The 17,153-nt window shown below is 58.5% G+C and overlaps 1 protein-coding gene across 2 annotated transcripts in view; it reads right to left on the bottom strand.

Annotated features, from left to right (window-relative positions):
• DIP2C (disco interacting protein 2 homolog C) overlaps positions 1-13,758 on the bottom strand; it is a 347,920-nt gene extending 334,162 nt beyond the window's left edge. For both annotated transcript variants that reach the window (XM_044229196.1, XM_044229198.1), the window contains exon 1: positions 13,610-13,758. In XM_044229196.1, the coding sequence (XP_044085131.1) occupies positions 13,610-13,694 (85 nt within the window). In that variant the 5' untranslated portion in view covers positions 13,695-13,758. The remainder of the gene's footprint in view (positions 1-13,609) is intronic.
• Between the last annotated feature and the right edge of the window lie 3,395 nt (positions 13,759-17,153).

Here is a 17,153-nt window from a genome sequence, read left to right as displayed (position 1 = left end):
GCAGCTTTTGCTTACGAGGGATCACCTGGGATGCTGGTGCAGGAGGGCGGGGAGCGAAGCCGCAGGGACGCCTGGCCTCCAGCCCCGGGGTACGACGGCACCCATGGGGACAGCTGCAGGCCAGAGCTCCCGGCAGGGGCAGCGAGGTTGTGGGAGTCTCCCGGTGCCTGTATCGCCGCAACCTCACGGGCCCCCAGTGGGGAGACCCCAGCGCCGGCAGGAACCGTGGCAGCGGGTGGGGGATGGCCTGTGCAGACGGCCTCCCGCACACACAACTCAGGACACACACAATCCACGCAGGACCCGGCTGGAAACCACTGGCCCCAGCAGCTCTGCTGCTCGTGGCTCCCCCCGCCGAGCCCAGTCCTCGGAGGGGAGCAGCCGGGGAGTGGACTGGAAGGAGCCCCGTCCCCAGTGCCTGCGCCTCCACTTCCGACACCTGCGCAGACGGTAGGAGGGTGAGCCAAGGTCGTCTCCAGGGATGCAGCCTTTGCAGGCGTGAGCCTCTGCTCCGGGGTCAGTGTTGAAGAGCACACGTCCGTCCATCCGTCCGTCCGTCCCCCCGCTAGACCTGCGCAGAGAGCAGGGCAGAGTGGTGCTCCCAGTCCCTCACTCGGCCCCGTTGACGGGAAGGCCCAGAAGTGACCATCTCATCACGCTCAGGGCCCAGACCCCCGGCCCGAGAAGCCCAGTGCCTCGGCCTGAGGGGCAGGGGAGCAGGAGGAGGCCGCTGGAGCAGGACACACGAGTCCCCGGGGCACTCGGCTGGCAGCCCGGGGCAGGGGCCACACCCAGGACACCAGCCCCATAGCCCAGACCCTTCCGCCTCTGAGCCCCTGTCCGGTAATTCCGCCCTGCTGGCGGCGGCGGGCCCCACTGCGCTGTCCGCTCTGACGAGAGGCTTACTTCCATCTTCTGCGTCACTGAAACGGCCGTCACCCCCCCGCCAAAGTCTCAGTATTGTCTGCACGCTGGAGAAAAGGAGGACCGTTCAAAAACACTCAGAGGGCAGAGCAGCCTCCCCCCGCCCCGCCCCTACCGAACTCTGGAATCCAGTAGGACGGGGCCCCGCTTCCCACCGGCACACGGCAGGTCGCTCAGCCTCTGAGAAGCCACCCCCTGGCAAACCCTATCTTCTTCAGAAAGCACTTCCGTCATGAACATATTTGCCCCCTTAAAACAGGCACACACCTCCCGCAGGAACGACAGAAATTCTACGAGGCATGACCAAAGCCTGCGGCTTGTCTCAAAAAGGTCCTCCGACATCCCGGCCAACACGAGATCAAAGCATGTCTGGCCTCCGCCCCGTGAGCCGCGGGGACCAGTTTCACATCTCTGACGCACTTCAGCCCGAGCCGCTCCCGACAAAGGCCCGGACCCTGAGGGTCGCTCCCGGGAACAGACAGCCGGCTCCGGTGCTGGGGAAGGGCCCGGGTGGGGCAAGGAGCTGCCTCCGTCTGACCTCAGACTTGCCAGCCGGGTTCTGCCGGGAGCCCCGGATGGAAACCCAGACCCCACCCCACAGTAAGGACTGTCAGGAGCCAGCAAGCCCCCACCGCGACAGACCCCAGACCGTGATCTGTTCACGCTGCACGCCCACTGCACGTGCTCGGCCGCCTCTGCTCCACGTTTCCTCATGCGCACGTGGGCGTCTTCTCGGTCGTGGTAGTTTCTGGTTTCACCACCTCTGCCGTCTGCCTTCAGACTTTGTAGGCAGAGAGAGGCCGATCCTAGGATCCCTGGAGACAGGCACCCGCCCCCCGGCCCGGCGACAGTATCCGGGAGGTCTTCTTTATAGAACGAGTTGATGGTTCTGCTCGCAGCCCGTGCCGCAACAGACCCCCAGAGCCAAAGGGCACGTGGCTGGCGTGGGGAGTCACTGATGCGGCAGAGAGACATCAGCCGAAGAAGCCCAAGGAAAAAGGGCTACAATTTTCCAGACTACCAACACCACCGGTGGTCCTTAAAGCCCTGGGCAGCCTGTTCACGGGCATCTTGCTCCAAAGAAGCGCTTTGCGAAGGTGAGGAAGGATTTGGGCAGTCAGGACCCCCGCCCCCGCCCAACACACGCCCCGCATCTAAGGGCCACGGGTCAAAGAGAAGACAGAGGAAGGAGGAAGAGGAAGATGTGAGCACGGGAGGAAGCGGGAACATCAGAAGCGTTTAGGATTGAGAACGAAGTCGTAAGCGGAAATTACAGGCATCTGGTCATTTCGCAGACGCCCGATTAGTCCGAGTCACGCAGAACAGCGCGTCCACGGCGGCAGGTGAGCTCCTGCAGCCACTCCCACGAAGATAAACGGAAAGAGAAAAGTCAATTCACCGTGCAGTATAATGACTCAGCCGGAATCGCCAAATTAATACAATCCACGCAGTCAGCTCCTACCGTTCCTCAAGACGGGGCTGCTCCACGGGGCAGGGGCAGCTTCAGATTCAAGAAACTCACACTGGAAAATGGTCGTTTCCCTTAATTCCGATGCCCAAGGCCCTCGCGAGACGGAGCGGCTCCCACCGCCTACGGAACGGAAACGATCATAAACTCGCACAGAGAGCCGAAGGCGGAGTGGACCCTCCTTGTTCTCCGCGTCAGCTGGTCACGGGCCTCCCCAGACAGGTCCACGGTAAACCCGTAGAACCATCTTTGCTCTGGGGTTTACTCAACAAACAAAGTCTTCGGGGGTCCCTGATACTGGCAAATGTCTCCTCATTAGCGAAGGGCTATACGCTTTCTACCCGAGGAAATGGGAGGGCGTCCCGTCCACAAACAGCGCAAGGCCGACCCGCCGCGCGCACGGCACAGGGCCCTCCTGGATGCGCGGATGCACAATTCCACTGCGAACAGGGCTAACCGGGGAGGGGGGGGAGCACAGGTGGAGGCCTGCGTGACCAGACAATATGCAGGAGGGCCGCGTGTCTCACGGAGTCCCACCTGTTTTAAACAGTTCCTCCTGCCCACATCGACCTGGATCGAGACTTCACACGCCGCGAAGGAAGCTGCAAGACTCGTGTGTGGAAGCTACAAACACAGACGAACAAAACAGAAACAGAGAACCAACTGGTTGCTGTCAGAGGGGAGGGAGACGTGGGGAGGCAACAGCGGCGAAGGACTCACAGGCACACGCTCGTGGTCACAAAGCAAGTCCGCGGGAGGAGAGGAGCCACAGACAGGATCGCCAGTAACCGGAGTAACCCTGGTGACAGAGCCCGAGGACAGGCCCCTGCACGCATCGTGGGGCATTTCATGACGCACACGATGCACACAACCTGCGCGTACACCTGGAGCACTGGATGCCGACCACCCTCCAACTAGAAAAAACGATCTGCCCTAACAAGTTCCTGCAATCGCTAGACTCTCTTCACGATTATGAGTAACCACTAAATAGCTTCCTCTCGAGGGTCTGAAGCTAAAGACAGGATAACAAAAGAAAGCCACATCCTGACGACTTTACTACGCAGATTCCAGTTATGAAAATAAAGGATGGCGGGGACTAGATTCCTAAAATACCCTTCGAAGAACTCTGAACCAGGAGCAGCTCATCATCATTACGTTAGCTGGAAAGAAACATTTAGGGTGGATGCCAGTAAATAGGTTTTTTTGTGAACATCACATTCACCATGAAACCTGGCATCTTTGTACAACTTCTCCTTTTGACTTTGGACTGGACGGATACACGGCGTGAGGGCAGGCCTCGAGGTGGGGAAGCAGCAAAGACAGAAGCAGGGGTCAGGGCGCCGTCCACAAGGGTTCCTGGGACGAAGCCAGCTACGCGGACCTCACACACAGGCACAGAGCCCTGGCCGAGCCCTTGGGGCGGGGTTCCCTTCTTAGGAGACGCGGGTCCCTTCACTTGGGCTGCCAGTCCCGGAGAAGCGATACACAGGAGGCACGGACGCAGCCCTCGGACACACTGGGCAGGCGGGGAGCAGCGGCTAAAATCCACAGACGCGCCCCCCACTTCGGGAGACGGGTGGAGAGGAGGTCTCTGTCACGGAGGGAGAGACGGTTGCATAAACCAAAAAAAGGGGTCGATTTGCAACATCTGATTTAAAAGTCCACATTCTGCACTATCCATTCCTACTGACAAGACTCCAGCTCCCTAGGGACAGAGAGAAGCCGGGCTCGTCCCTGCAAGGACTGGAGATCGGAACGGGCACTTCGCTTGGAGTAAAAGCACTCTGCATAAAACTAAAAATTGATTGCCTCCTAAGTGACGGGGGGGCGGCTTAAACACAACCACCCTCACCCTCGTAAGCGATAGGGGAGCTCTGAGAGGTCACTCTTCCCTTGTAGACATGCTGAAGAAGCTATTCCTGGAAACCCATTTAGAATATTCTTCCCAGAAACACAAGCAAGAATTAACAGCATTGTCTCTTGACCAAAATGATTAAGATTTCTGATAAAACCATATGACCCAGCTTCCTGATTCTAAACGGTGCTGTACAGAAAAGTTAGCCCAAAGGGGCCACATTTTCCATTTATCTTCCTTGAGAATTGAGTTTCAAACACACAGAAAATGGAAAGGGTTGTGTAGCGGATGCCGCACATCCGTCCCCAGATCCCAAATCCCACTTGAAATGTGGTTTCCGAGGCAGCGGCTCAGAGAACCTCAGCACCATACGATCGAGTCCAAGGGCATGGGAGCATCTTCCTGGGACTCGCTGTCCGCCCCCACCCCCACCCCGGGAGCGCCCCCCGCCACCACCAAGCTCCCAGTCCCATCCCAGAAGGAGCCCGGATGAGAGGCTGGATCCCTGGGCGTGTTCATAGAAAGCCAGCCGCCCAGCCCCGGGTGTCGAACACGGTCAGGAAACCGAGGTTCTCGCGACGGTACGGAATTTCTAACCATATGAAACCCAGTCTCTCATCTATTCAAAGAAGATGGCGTTTCCTGAGAAAATATTTTTAAAAGATTTAAAACATCAACATGAAAGCAGCAAGGGAGCAATTATAAGGTTTACTCGGTATCTTAGTGTCCAGGATTGCTAGCGTCGCAAACACTGCTCCCCGCCCCACACTGCCCTTCAAGAACACAGCACGGTCACCCAAACCGAGGCCACCGAGGCCACCCGCCTTGTGAGCTTCCCGGCTCTGGTGCACATTCCCCTCGGTCTCCCGCCTACCAGCCAAGGAAGACACCCACCCGGGCCGTTCTCCGTGCAGAGTCCCTCCCCAGTGCCTTGCCCTCCGCCCTTCACGGGAGACAGAATGGACTCCAGCGCTTCCGGAGAGCCCCACTGTCTTACACACTTTCATCAGGGGCAGATTCCATCCAGAATCGTACTTGTGCCCAGCACTAAACAAGTCATCAAGGAAACGAAATTAAAGCGACTTCCTGCCTGTGTCCAGGGCCAGATCTTCCTAATAAAAGGGAAAAAAATTCTACATTACCAAGAGTCATTACACATCCGTTAGTAGTACGGCATCAAAATAATAATTCATCCCATCTACAGGGGAAGAAAGAAGGGCAAATTCGACTTCCTTATCCTATTAATTTCTGTCCGGCTAACTGAGAAGTATCCCAAGGTCTGGCTGCCGCTCTCAACAGCACGAGACCCCGACAGGCCGCCCGAGTCCTGCTGGTCCGCGGGGACGGCCGCCGTAGCAAGCCTCGACTCACTTGTGCTGAAGGCAAAATGAAACACCAACCCCCCCACACAGCAAGTCTGATTTTCACAGAGATTCTGACGTGAGACAGCCCTAGGACAGTGGCTGCGGCCATGGAGGGACAGGACAACGTGCTCTAGTGGCAAAGGCTCAGTCCTGGAAAGTGGATGGACCATCTTCCGGGGCTTGAATGTGTATGTTTTAATGACAGATTTAATCCAATCGCGCCCTTGCCTAAATGGCTCCTTAAAGACGTTTTTATATCCCTAAATCTCAACAGCTTTTAAGCATCCATTATAGTTGCCCAAACCAGTAAGAACAAAAGAGCCTGTTAGAGCCACTTAAGACTCTACCGTGACGTCCTTCCCCGGCTTCCTGCCGCATGTGACCTTCACACAGAGGGTACATAACTTCTGCAAAACCATGAGGTCCACAGGGCACGGGTTTGAGGGGGCAGGAGGGCTTTGACGCCCTACCGCTACTTTTCGTTTTAGAAGAAGCATACCCGGGGCGTCCGCTGGTCCAGACGGCTCAGCCCCCGACTCAGTCTTGGCTGGGGTCTCGCTCTCTGGGCCCCCGTCGGCCTGCACTCGGCACGGGGTCCGCGGGGCTTCTCTCCCTCTGCCCCTCCCACCCCTGCTCAGGTGCGCTCTTTTGCTCCCTCTTGAAGATAAATAAATCTTTAAAAATAATAAAATAATGAAAAATAAATAAATAAATAAATAAAATAATGAAAATAAAAAGCAGAAGAAGCTACGGAAGTCAGCGAGGAAAAGGTCCCACTCACAATCGCCAAGCGAAGCGGCGCTCCCCCGCGTGACTGGCCGCTGTGCAGGCTGGTTGGAGCTCAGGGCGCCCCGATGTCCTCAGAGAGCTTCGGCCGGCAGGGCACGGGGCCTCGCCACAGCAAGGCAGGCTCGGCACGCTGACCACGGCCTGGCCTCTCTGTCGCACCCCGGCTCCCAGGAGCCCCCCTGGTCAGCCCCCGTGCCATGCGTCTCCGGCACGGGGCTGAAGGCAGCTGTGTGCGGCCCCAAGGCCCCATCCACGGACACTGAGGAACGCAAATGCCCCCGAGTCCCAGCTGGTGGGATTCGGAGCCTCGGGGGGCAGGTCCCGCAGCTCCCCGGGAAGCTCTGGGAATAACCCCGGCCAGAGTCCGACCCGGTCCCGGACGCGGCAGGACGACAGCCCACACGATGCACTTCGCAGGTGCACCTGCGCCCAAGCCCATGTGGGCCAGCTTCTCGGACTGAGCGACTCAGCGCGGGGGAGGGCCGGGTCACAAGCACAGGAGCTCCGCCTGGGGACACACCCGGGGACAGAAGGGGGGCGGGGGACCCACGGAGCGGACATCGCTGACCCTCAGCACCACCCTGCAGGGAGGGTTGGTGGCTCCCCCGGACCGCTCAGGGAACGGAGGCTGGGAGACTCGCCCGCCCACCTACAACCGTGCTGCGAGCGGGGGAGCCAGCAGGCCCCGCAAACGCTCCGGACGCACGGAGGTCAGGAAGCGGTCATCTCGATGGACAGACTTCTGTGTCCAGTCCACAGAAACCTCGAGATCCTCCCACGGGTCCCCACAAACAGGATTTAGGAATACATCCGAAGAGATCCAGGAAGCACAGAAGAAGGTCGTCCACAAGTGATAAAGGGAACTGGGAGCTTTAAGTCCCCACCGTGCTAAAATCCTGTTCCCTCAAACTGACGGCTGCTAAGTGACCCTGTCCTTTCTAAAGCATTTGGCCAACGAAAATATGCCACGTCTTCCTTCCCTCCCTCTGACAACAGCAGACTTTGCAACTGCGCGTAAATGTGCCCGACACCTTCCCTGAGGGTCTGTGAGCAAGGTCCGTGGGCACCGGGGAACTGCAGTGTGACGCTCAGGGAAGGGAATTTCAGCTTGGCAAGAAAGGGGAACAGACAGTAACGCAAGGATTCAAAACAGACGCTCGTGTTTCTCCTGAGTGATGATGTCAAGGAGCGTGACTCTGTGTCAAAACATGGCGACAGGCGGGTGCTCGCTAAGGACACTCCGGGGCGTGTGGGCCTCTCCCCTCCCCCAGATTGTCTTTGCTTTACGAACTCCTCACAGAGGGCAAGCTGCATCTGTAAGCCGCTCGGTCAGCACGCGAGCAGAACCATTCCGTGATTCGGGAATCCGGTTTCTCTCTGCACAGGACCAGCGCCCGGGAGAGCAGGCAGACCGGTGAGCGCCTTCCTCCCCAGCCAGAGGCTCAGCCCGGAGCCAGGTGTATCCAAAGCAGCCCAGACGAAGAGCTGATGTGCGTCACATGAGTTTTACATAATGTTTAAATTATTATTCACTATTATTAAATTATCAAATGACCTGACGAACCGAAAATTCAATAAAGAAAAAAATCAGTTGTGAATAAAAACGTAATGAATCCTCTCTCTGAAAAGTTTGGATCTGGCCCACAGGCTTCAATTTTCTCATTAGGACACAGATTTCCAACCCAAACAGCAAACACATGATGTAAAACCAGCAGCCGGGAAGAAAAAGATACATTCCTAACCCAGTATAACCACAGAATCCCTTCAGGTCTCATTGTCTTGAATAGTTCGGTCTTTTTTGCCCCTGATTTGTAACGCCCGCTGTACAAAGCCCTTCAGTAAGGAGCTGTCGGCATCTGTAAAGTCCCCAGCACAGACAGCCCGTTTTACTACCCAAGACACTCACCAGGAGCAAAACTCCACAGCAAAACCCTCCTGCCCGGAAGGAACTGCTTGCTGTAATCTTAATTTTTACAACTCAGTATCTTAGCATTTTCCCACTTTATTTGTCTCAAAGGCTTATAAAATTAATAACTCCAACTGGGTCCCCAAGAAAGCAGCAGAGGACAGGCATGGTCGGAGAGGACGAACACCGCTCCTTCCGCACGGTGACTCCGACTTTCTCACCCCACACCAGCTGGGATTCCCAGTTAGCGTCTCCTCTTTGAGACCGCTATTCATTACGATCACGAACACATGGATGCAATTACTTCTTTTGAGACGTGACAAGTTTTGTCCCTCTTAACAGAAAAGAACAGAGCGCTAGCAACAATAGGTCACCCCGAATGGCACGCGCACACACACACACACACACACAGGTCACCAGAAAGAGCTGGAGTGGGCAACCTTGAGAGCACAGGGGTGGAGACCGGGAGGCCGGAATGCGAGAACGGTGCCGCCCTGATGCGGTGCGGCCAGAAACCCATCCCATCGGGCAGGGGTCTTGCCCAGTACCACCGATAAAATGCCCCCTAGTCCCACGATGAGCAGCGACACACAGAACGAAGTCAAGCAACTACAGCCGGAACCTGAGCCATTGTAGCAGGAACTGGGCAGGGTCGTTACTAATACGAGGAGGGTTTGAGCTGGCGAATCCGTATATACACTGATTCAAAACGCTGATTATCCAGTACACTCTCTTTACAAGTCAGAAGAATGCTACGACTCATCCCATAAATCACTGCTTTGAAAATAAATAAATAAATAAACCAGCTCTAAAAAAAGAGACGACCCGTTTGAAAAAGGCTGGGATGAGAAAGGCAGAAAGTGACTCATAACATCCAACAGCTTGCGGTCCAAACCCTAACAAGGGTATAAAGCCAGCCGCCCAGTAAAAAACAAAATAGAGTCATTGTTACCACTCTGACCCCCTCAGGCTCAGATCTAAGCGTAGCTACCATGTTGCAAATATCTTACAATTTTACAGATCTGTGCCTTTAACGAGCCTGTTTACTCGCCTGGCGCCCAGCTTCCCAGCATCATTTGACGCCTGTATTTATTTATCGAGAAAAGAACATTCAAATTTAACTATTTTCCTAACTCGGAAGAACTCTTGTAATTCACATCCACACATTTCAAATCCCACACATATCGATGCTGCCATTTTATAAATATTTTTTTAAAAGGCAGGTAACAAACAATATTTTAGGTCCACCATGCCAAGAATCCCATCTCACTCACAATACTTCTTGCTATTGGACAACTCTGGGACGGACGTAACAAGTAAATCCTGTCCCCGATCCTGAGGTCTGCCAGCAGGCGGAGGGCGGCCGCCCAGCTCTCTCCCTGAACCTGCTGACCCCTCCCCTTCCTCCTCTTCAATTACGACAAATTACCAAGGAGCATCTGCAAGAAAACACTTTCTTCACACATCTGTTTTCCAGAGTCAGCTGTGTCCTTTCAGTAAGGATGACATCCACAGGGTTAGGCTGCGTGAGACACGGCTGGGTCTTCCTGACCTTGGAAGTGGTCCTAAGGTGTCAGCTTGGGCGGACCCCTGAGGTCTGCAGCAACGGGGCCCTCCGCCCTCTGCAAACACAGGGACGGGAGTCGAGTTCCAGAGTCACGTGCATCTGTTATCTCGTGCCCAACAGCCCTGAAAATCTACCAACATTCCACTGGCCCTCTCTTTCCAATGTCACTCTTCGGTGTCAGGAATGTGCCTGTGACCTGCTGGTGGGCATGGCCCCTTGTCCGTCAGGTTAGCAGCCGCTCACTCACCGAGACAGTGTTCCGCCAGACTCCGCAACGGATCGAAACACGACTTGAAGTAATTTGGTATATTAATCAGCAAAGCAGAGCATGAACTGAATAACCCCCATAAGCAAAAGATAGGAAGCGAGCAGACATGTGAAAAGTAAAATATGGCATCTATTTCGTGAAAACACTGTCCTCTACAAACACCTAATGGTTTTCACAGGCTGTAGTAGCCCTAGGCAGTTTCCCTAAGTTCTACCCAAAGAAGACTTCAGCCACTCCTGGGTGAGAGGGGGGCACTGTGCACGCACAGCCCATGAAGCTCCCCGCCCCTAACCCAGAAACTTACTGCTAAACCTCAGCCAACAACTGAAATTAAGTTTTCTGTTTCTTCTCTACTCGGCTTGATGTTTCTATTTAAAGTCTTTCCTTGAGTCGAAAAATGTTTATTTACCCATTAATGAAATTATTTGGGGATCTTCCTAAAGCCAAAAAGGAAAATGCATGTTTCCAAAAGGCAGTAATGTCTGGAAGGGGAGAAGAAATGCTGCAGGAGAAAGGGCATGGGAAAGGAGCCACGGTCACTCCACCGGCACCCGGCAGCCAGCCCCGAGGCCCTGAGCCCCGGCCCCACAACCCCGGCCCCACACCACCGGCTAGAGATAGACACGTGGACGACAGCGCCCGTGGAGGGGCTGCCGGCCACCTGTCCCGGCCGAAAGCCCCCACACCTTGCTGACACGGCTGTCCTGCCGCGAGAGAAGCACAGGACGTCACAGACAGGGAAAGAAAAAGGCAACCAGTAGGGCAGGAAGTGGAGATCAGAGCTCTGCAGCCAAGAAGTCAACCTGCAGCCCTTTACCTAACCGTGCCCCGCTAACATGAGACAACACCGGGACCGGGACAGACCCGAACTGCTCCCGTGGGGGAGCCCAGCCCCACAGACAACACCGACCGACGGCGGGCAGGCGGGGCAGGAACTCCGAGGAAGAGTCTACCTGGTTTTTCAACCTTCATTATGTGCTTCAAATGCAACCGTTTCCCATCCTCCCCTGCAGGAACGAAGCCCTGGAAATTCCACGTGTTTCCACAATAGTTTCTGATATTGCCATAAAATGATGAAGGCTAATTTAAAGAATTCACTTCGCATGAATCATGACTGAGGATAAAATGTAATAAAAGCTGTTTTAACTTTTCACCTTGCGAGTGAATATGCTGGGGGATTTTTAAGTTCCACGATGTAAGAGACAGATCTCTGACCCTTCCCATCGTGGGCTTCTCCGAAGCGACGCTGAAAACAAGGCAGTTCAACTAATTTAAGCCGGAGGAACTGCTCCATGTGGTTACAAGACCTGAAATTCCAAGTGACCTGGAAGAACGCTCCGTCAGCTCAGCACGGACAAAGCCAGTCAAAGAGGACACAGCTGACGTGGGGGGGCAGCGGGGCAAGGGGGTGGGGGGGCAGGCCAACGCACCCACACTCCGACGATTTCATTCTTCAGCGTTCAGCCCAGGTCTAGCAAGGTTTGCGCAGACAGAAAAACAATAAGGTACCTCCCACATGCAAACACATACCCCTTTCTCTGCCCAGACACTCAGTAAGAAACTCATTAAGCCCTTTTTAAAAATCTATGCAGATGGAAGGTGTTCATGGAGAACTGGACGGAGCACACCATGCTCTACTGCCACGCTCTGGGCAGTCAGATACGGTCCTTACCCTCCAAGAGAAACGGCTGGTGACAGGCCAGTGTCATCGAACAGGTACGCGTGCCCCAGGTTCACACTTGTAAGCAACCACTCCCCATGCAGCACGGGGCCAGGACACCCATCCTCAGCACTGTCCCAGCCTCGAGGAGCATCTGTGAGCTGTTGTCCAGACCGACGGGGGACGGGGCTGCGGTTCTGTCGAGTTCAGATGGCATCCCACTTTGCTAACACAGATGGGGTATGGACACGTACTGTCCGAGTCCCAAAGACACAGCAAACGTGTGTGGGGGTACGGCATGATGTCGGGGTGCCATCAGGAATACCAGAATACAGCGCGCAGCGAGGCCACAACGGCCGCAGAGGGAGGAGGAACCCCATCTGAACACTGACAAAAATCACAGAACTTGGGCAAATATTTTCCAACGGCCAGTCCATCCTTTCCAGCCATCTGCCCACAGTGCACACTCTATCCAGCAGTTTAAATCTAAACATCGTCCCCAGCTGCCTAGCACACTGGATCCCCTGCCTTTGGGTCCTCCGAGGTACCAGAAAGCCCTCACTGCCTTCCACCAGCCGGAACAGTGTCTGCTGAGCACACCGAGTCCAGGAAACAGCCTCCTTTCCTCCCACGGGGCTGCTTCACATCGCAGCACATTACAATACCCTGCAGAACCCCAAATTTGAAACAGAAAAATAGAAAAATGCCCAGTCTCGGTCAAGCTGAGAAGGCAGTTAACACCATGCCATGGCCCACACGTTTATCCCTCCCTTGCCCTGAATGTGTTAAAAAGGAAAACATAAAGTCAACATCAGCTCCTCCCTGCTGATGAAAATTGGCACGAATGAGTGTACTTTCTGGCTCCCCGCCCTCACAAAACCGTTACACACGCGCGCACACACACACACACACACACACACAAAAGTTCACCAGGCTGAACTGCTCCAAATGTAAATTCAAAACCAGCCAGCCTGTCCCTGCCGCACGGGGTGGTGGTGGCCTTTGCGGGGTGAGCTGGGTGGACACCAGATACACATTACACATCTCCCATTTGGGAACTTCGGTGCCTCCCTTTCTAAGACAGCAAAACCCGATGGAAAACTTATGACAGTTGAGCACATGACCCCACCATTAGGAGCAAATAGGAAACCGCATACAACACTCCCTGAAATCCCTGTAGCAAATCTGTCACAAATCCCCAATCCGAGAGACGAGAGCGAGACGCCGAACCTGGCCGGAGGGGGAGGCTCCGCCGTGTCACCCACCCTTCCCGGCACAACACACAGAACAATAGTAGCGCGATCCTCCCCCGGAGGGCAGCCTGCGCCGAGGCCAGGACGCCCGGGCCGCCGGGCTCCAGCCCCAAGTGCAACGCCAAGTTTCGCATTAGAATAAGGCCAGCCGGCACCTCAGGCCGTGCGACGCGGACGTGTCCCCAGAGCCGGCCGCGGGGCGAGCGCACGGACGCGCACCAAGGACACGGCTCCCCGCCAGGCCGGCGCAGCGCGGCCCGGGCAGCCCCCGGCCCAGGCAGCCCCCGGCCCGGGCGCTCGTCCCCGCCCCAGGCCCCGCCGCAGCGCGGAGACCCGCCGGCAAGCCCGCAGCGCGGGGGGCCCGAGCCGAGCCCGCGGCAGCCGGGGCGGAAACAGGGCTGCGCGCACCCCCGCCCTGGACCCCCCCCCCTAACACACACACACCCCGCCCCGCTCCTCCGCCCGGGACGCCCGCCCGGGACCCCCGCCCGGCCCCGGCCCCGGCCCCGGCCCTCCCCGCGCCAGCGCGGCCCGGCCGGGCGCGGGGCCTGTTACCTTCCGACAGCTCCAGCTCCAGCTCGGCCAGCCGGGCCCGCACCTCCAGCGGCAGAGCCATGCCCTCCAGGCCGCGGTCCGCCATGCTCGCGGCGCCCCCGCCCCAGCCGCCTCCCTTTGTTCGCAGGCCGCGGTCTGGCCGCTCCTCGCGCCCAGCGGACCCGCACCGAGCGCGGCAGGCCGGGCGCGGCGCAGCGAGCGCTCCTCCCCCGGCGCCTCCTCAGCGCGGCCCCGCCACGCGGCCTCGCGCCCGCGCCCCCGCCCGGGCCCCGAGCGCGCCCCCGGCCCGGCCGCCGGCCCGCCGCTCCGCCGGTGCGCGCTGACGGCGGGGGCGCGCGCGGGGGTGGGGATGGGGACCGGGGGGGAGGACAGGGGCGCCCGGGGAACGGGGACGCGCTCGGGGCCTGGGCGGGGGGTGGGGACGGGGAAGCGGGGGACTGCGGACGAGCGCGCGCGGGGGATGGGGACGCCTTGGCGGCGGGGGGGGGGGGGGGGGGGGGACGGTGCTCGGCCGGGAGCGCGCACTGGGGGTGAGGCGGGGGCGCGGGGATGGGCTCGAGGACGCGCACTGGAGGTGGGGTCGGGACGGGCGGGCCGGCGCAGCGCGCGCTCCCGGGGCGCGCTCGGGGGCGCGGGGCGCGCGCACGGGCCCAGCCCAGCCTCCGCCTCCTCCAGGCTTCAGGCGAAAATACCTGCTGCAGCCCCGGCCTAACGCGCGGGTTGGAACTGAATCGCTCTGGGTCCTTGAGGGCTGAACGCGTTTATGCACACTTGGGGCCGAGGCTGTGGAACGCAGTGGGGCCGTGGACACGGGGCACTGGAGGGGAAGTTCCTGATTCTGGATCCAGAGCGGCCCGCCTGTGCCCCTGTGCGAATCCGTGCTCCGGACGAGGCTCGTTTCCCCGCCTGAGGAAGGCCGCCGCGATGGAATCACCCGAGCCCCTAGTCCCGCAGCAGCCCTACCAGGCTGTGGCCCGCGCGCCCACGGTCACGGGGACCCAGACGCCCTCGGGCCGGGTCTCCCCGCTTCCTCACGCGCGGCCGCAACGGCCCTCGGCCCTCTTCCCTTCCACGGCCTGTACGCCCTCCCCGTGAGGGTCGGCTCCCAGCGCGTCGGGGTCACCTCTGCGCGCCGACCCCCACAGCCCGGTCTCTGTCCTGCCGGTTCGGAGAGGTGGCCTCACACCCACTGTCCGACTGACTAGCCTCGCCGGGATGCCCCCGGACCCTGAAGGCCACACGCTCAAAGTCGCCGGTTTCCGACTTCCAACTACCTCCACCGTCTCCGGAGTTATCAGGCCGATGGCGTCCTGCAGACCCCCTCCTCCTCCCTTCACAGACCCTCTGCCTCTCCGTCCTCTCAAGGCTCTGGCAGGACGACCGGATCCTGGGACCCGTGGTCCCTCCCGGACCCCTCCCACGCTCCGGGAGCATCCCGCTCGGCTCTCCACAGCCCCGCACCGGCCGGGCTGCAGGGGGCTCCCAGCAGAGGCGTCCACGCCCAGCCCAGACGCAGGTCACCGCGATGCCCGCACCGCCTCCTGAACACCAGCACTCGGCGGGGGTCAAGACCCTCCACGCGCTGACCGCGGCCGGCAGACCCTGCGGCCCTTCCCACGAGCGCCGGCTCCTCCAGGCCTGCCGGGCCCCTGCCAGCACTCTCGCTCTCTTGACGGCCTTCCTCCGCGCTGTGCCTTCATCGTGGGGGGCCCTGCCCGCGCACACGCTCCCACATGCGTCCCTAACGCGGCTCTTCTCCGTCCCGGAGCGCCCGCTACTTGCCACCCTTAGGCGCTGACCTGTTGTTGATCTTCCTCAAGCGCAGGCTCCTCCAGACCCAGCCTCCCTCATCTCCCCAGTTTCCCTGGAAGTGACCCAGTGACAGCTGAGAGGCGCTGGCGTCTCTCACGCACGTCTGTCTTCCTGCAGCAATGGGGAGGCCAGCGGTGGGAACATTCAGGATGAGCCGCAGGGCGTGAACCCTGAGCTCCTCTGCCTCATGTTCTGTGGGTGCGCGTCCAGCGGACCCTGGGAGCCAAGCTGCATGGCCGCCACTGTCCCCTCTTCGTGATACACAGGCCACCGTGTCCTCGGGAGCCCTGGCGTCCAGCCCCGCGGTGCTGCAGGCGGAGGCTTGAGGGAAATCCCCGGCGGCAGAACAGGACGCTGGGCCCAGTCCCTGCAGCGAGGCAGGCGGGCAGCCTGCACATTCCCAGCCAGGACGCGTGCGAGTCCTCCTCGGGCAGGGTGATGTCCCTCTTTAGCGCAGGGCTGGGCCTGGGTCACTTACGTTTGATCCGCAACTCCGTTTGGTTCCGGAGCAGACTATGATTTTGCGTGAAGCACACAGACAGACGTGCGCTGGGAGCCGACGGTCATCACTGCCGCAGGGGTCACTACACACACGCCAGGAGGCGATGGGCACTTGGCATTTCCAACAGCCTGACAGACACTCTCACCTGAAAATCCTGCCATGTCCTCAAACACGGTATGTCCCAAATCAAACCCCCCTACTGCCAGCGCTGGCTCTCCGCTCATCTCTGATCATGGCCTCGCCCCCGTCATCATGACCCGTGCTGTTGCCGGCCTCACACGCCTGTCCCTCCCGTCTGCCCACGGCCCGGCCTCACCCAGTCCTGCAGAGCACCCCCACCCGGCCTGTCTTCTCCTTCCAATCTTTCCTGCCATGGCTGCCAGATTGCTCTTCCCAAGCGACACCTTGAACAGGTCACGGTCCCCTTGCTCCACAACAGACACAGATTCTCTGCCTGCAGAGCAAAGGACTCCGTGGTGGGACCCTGAAGCTTCCCGGGCCTGGCATAGTTTCCGTCCCTCCCTTCTGCTCCACGGCCCCCCAAAACGCTGTGCCCTCTGCAGAGTGCACCCCCTCCTGTTCCCACCTCCTGTCGTCCCCTTCTCCCCTCCTCCACCCGTGTCTCGGCCGTAGGGCACATCACACCCACGCATGCCCACCTCAAATGCCACTTCTTCCGGGAAGCCTCTTTCCTGCCCTCCTCGTTGGGGAGGTTCTCGCCACCCCCTCTTTTTCAGCCTGTTCTATCTGGGATGTGTCGTCCACGTGTGTGTCGTATCCGGCAGCTAGTTTATCTGTAACTTCCCCGCTGTGTCGAATGACACAGAAACAACGTGCTATTTCTCAGAGTGCGGTCTGGCTCTGCAGCGAGGGAAGGGACCATCTCCCCCACCCCGTTCTGCTCCAGCCCTGGCCAGCCTCAAGCAATGGGGAGCTTGTGGGAACCCTGTGACGTGTGTGTGTGTGTGTGTGTGTGTGTGTGTGTGTGTCTACGTCTAAAAACCTGGTTGGAATGAGTGTGAAGGTGGACCTATCAATACCAGTAGAGGTCTATTGGAACGAGCTGAATAAATGCTGAGCGCTGTTGGCTTCCAAGGTCTGCCCAAAGTCCTGAAAATTCTGCCATCGGAGTTCTTGTCAGAAAGCCACTGGAAAATCTCAAGACGGCTCCCTGAGAGTGGTAAGACATTAAGGCATCTATTAGCACGCCGGCATGGTTTAATTTATCAG

This window comes from Neovison vison, chromosome 12 (genome assembly GCF_020171115.1).
Source record: "Neovison vison isolate M4711 chromosome 12, ASM_NN_V1, whole genome shotgun sequence".
Classification (NCBI taxonomy): Eukaryota; Metazoa; Chordata; class Mammalia; order Carnivora; family Mustelidae; genus Neogale; species Neogale vison.
This window is presented reverse-complemented; position numbering and strand designations above follow the sequence as displayed.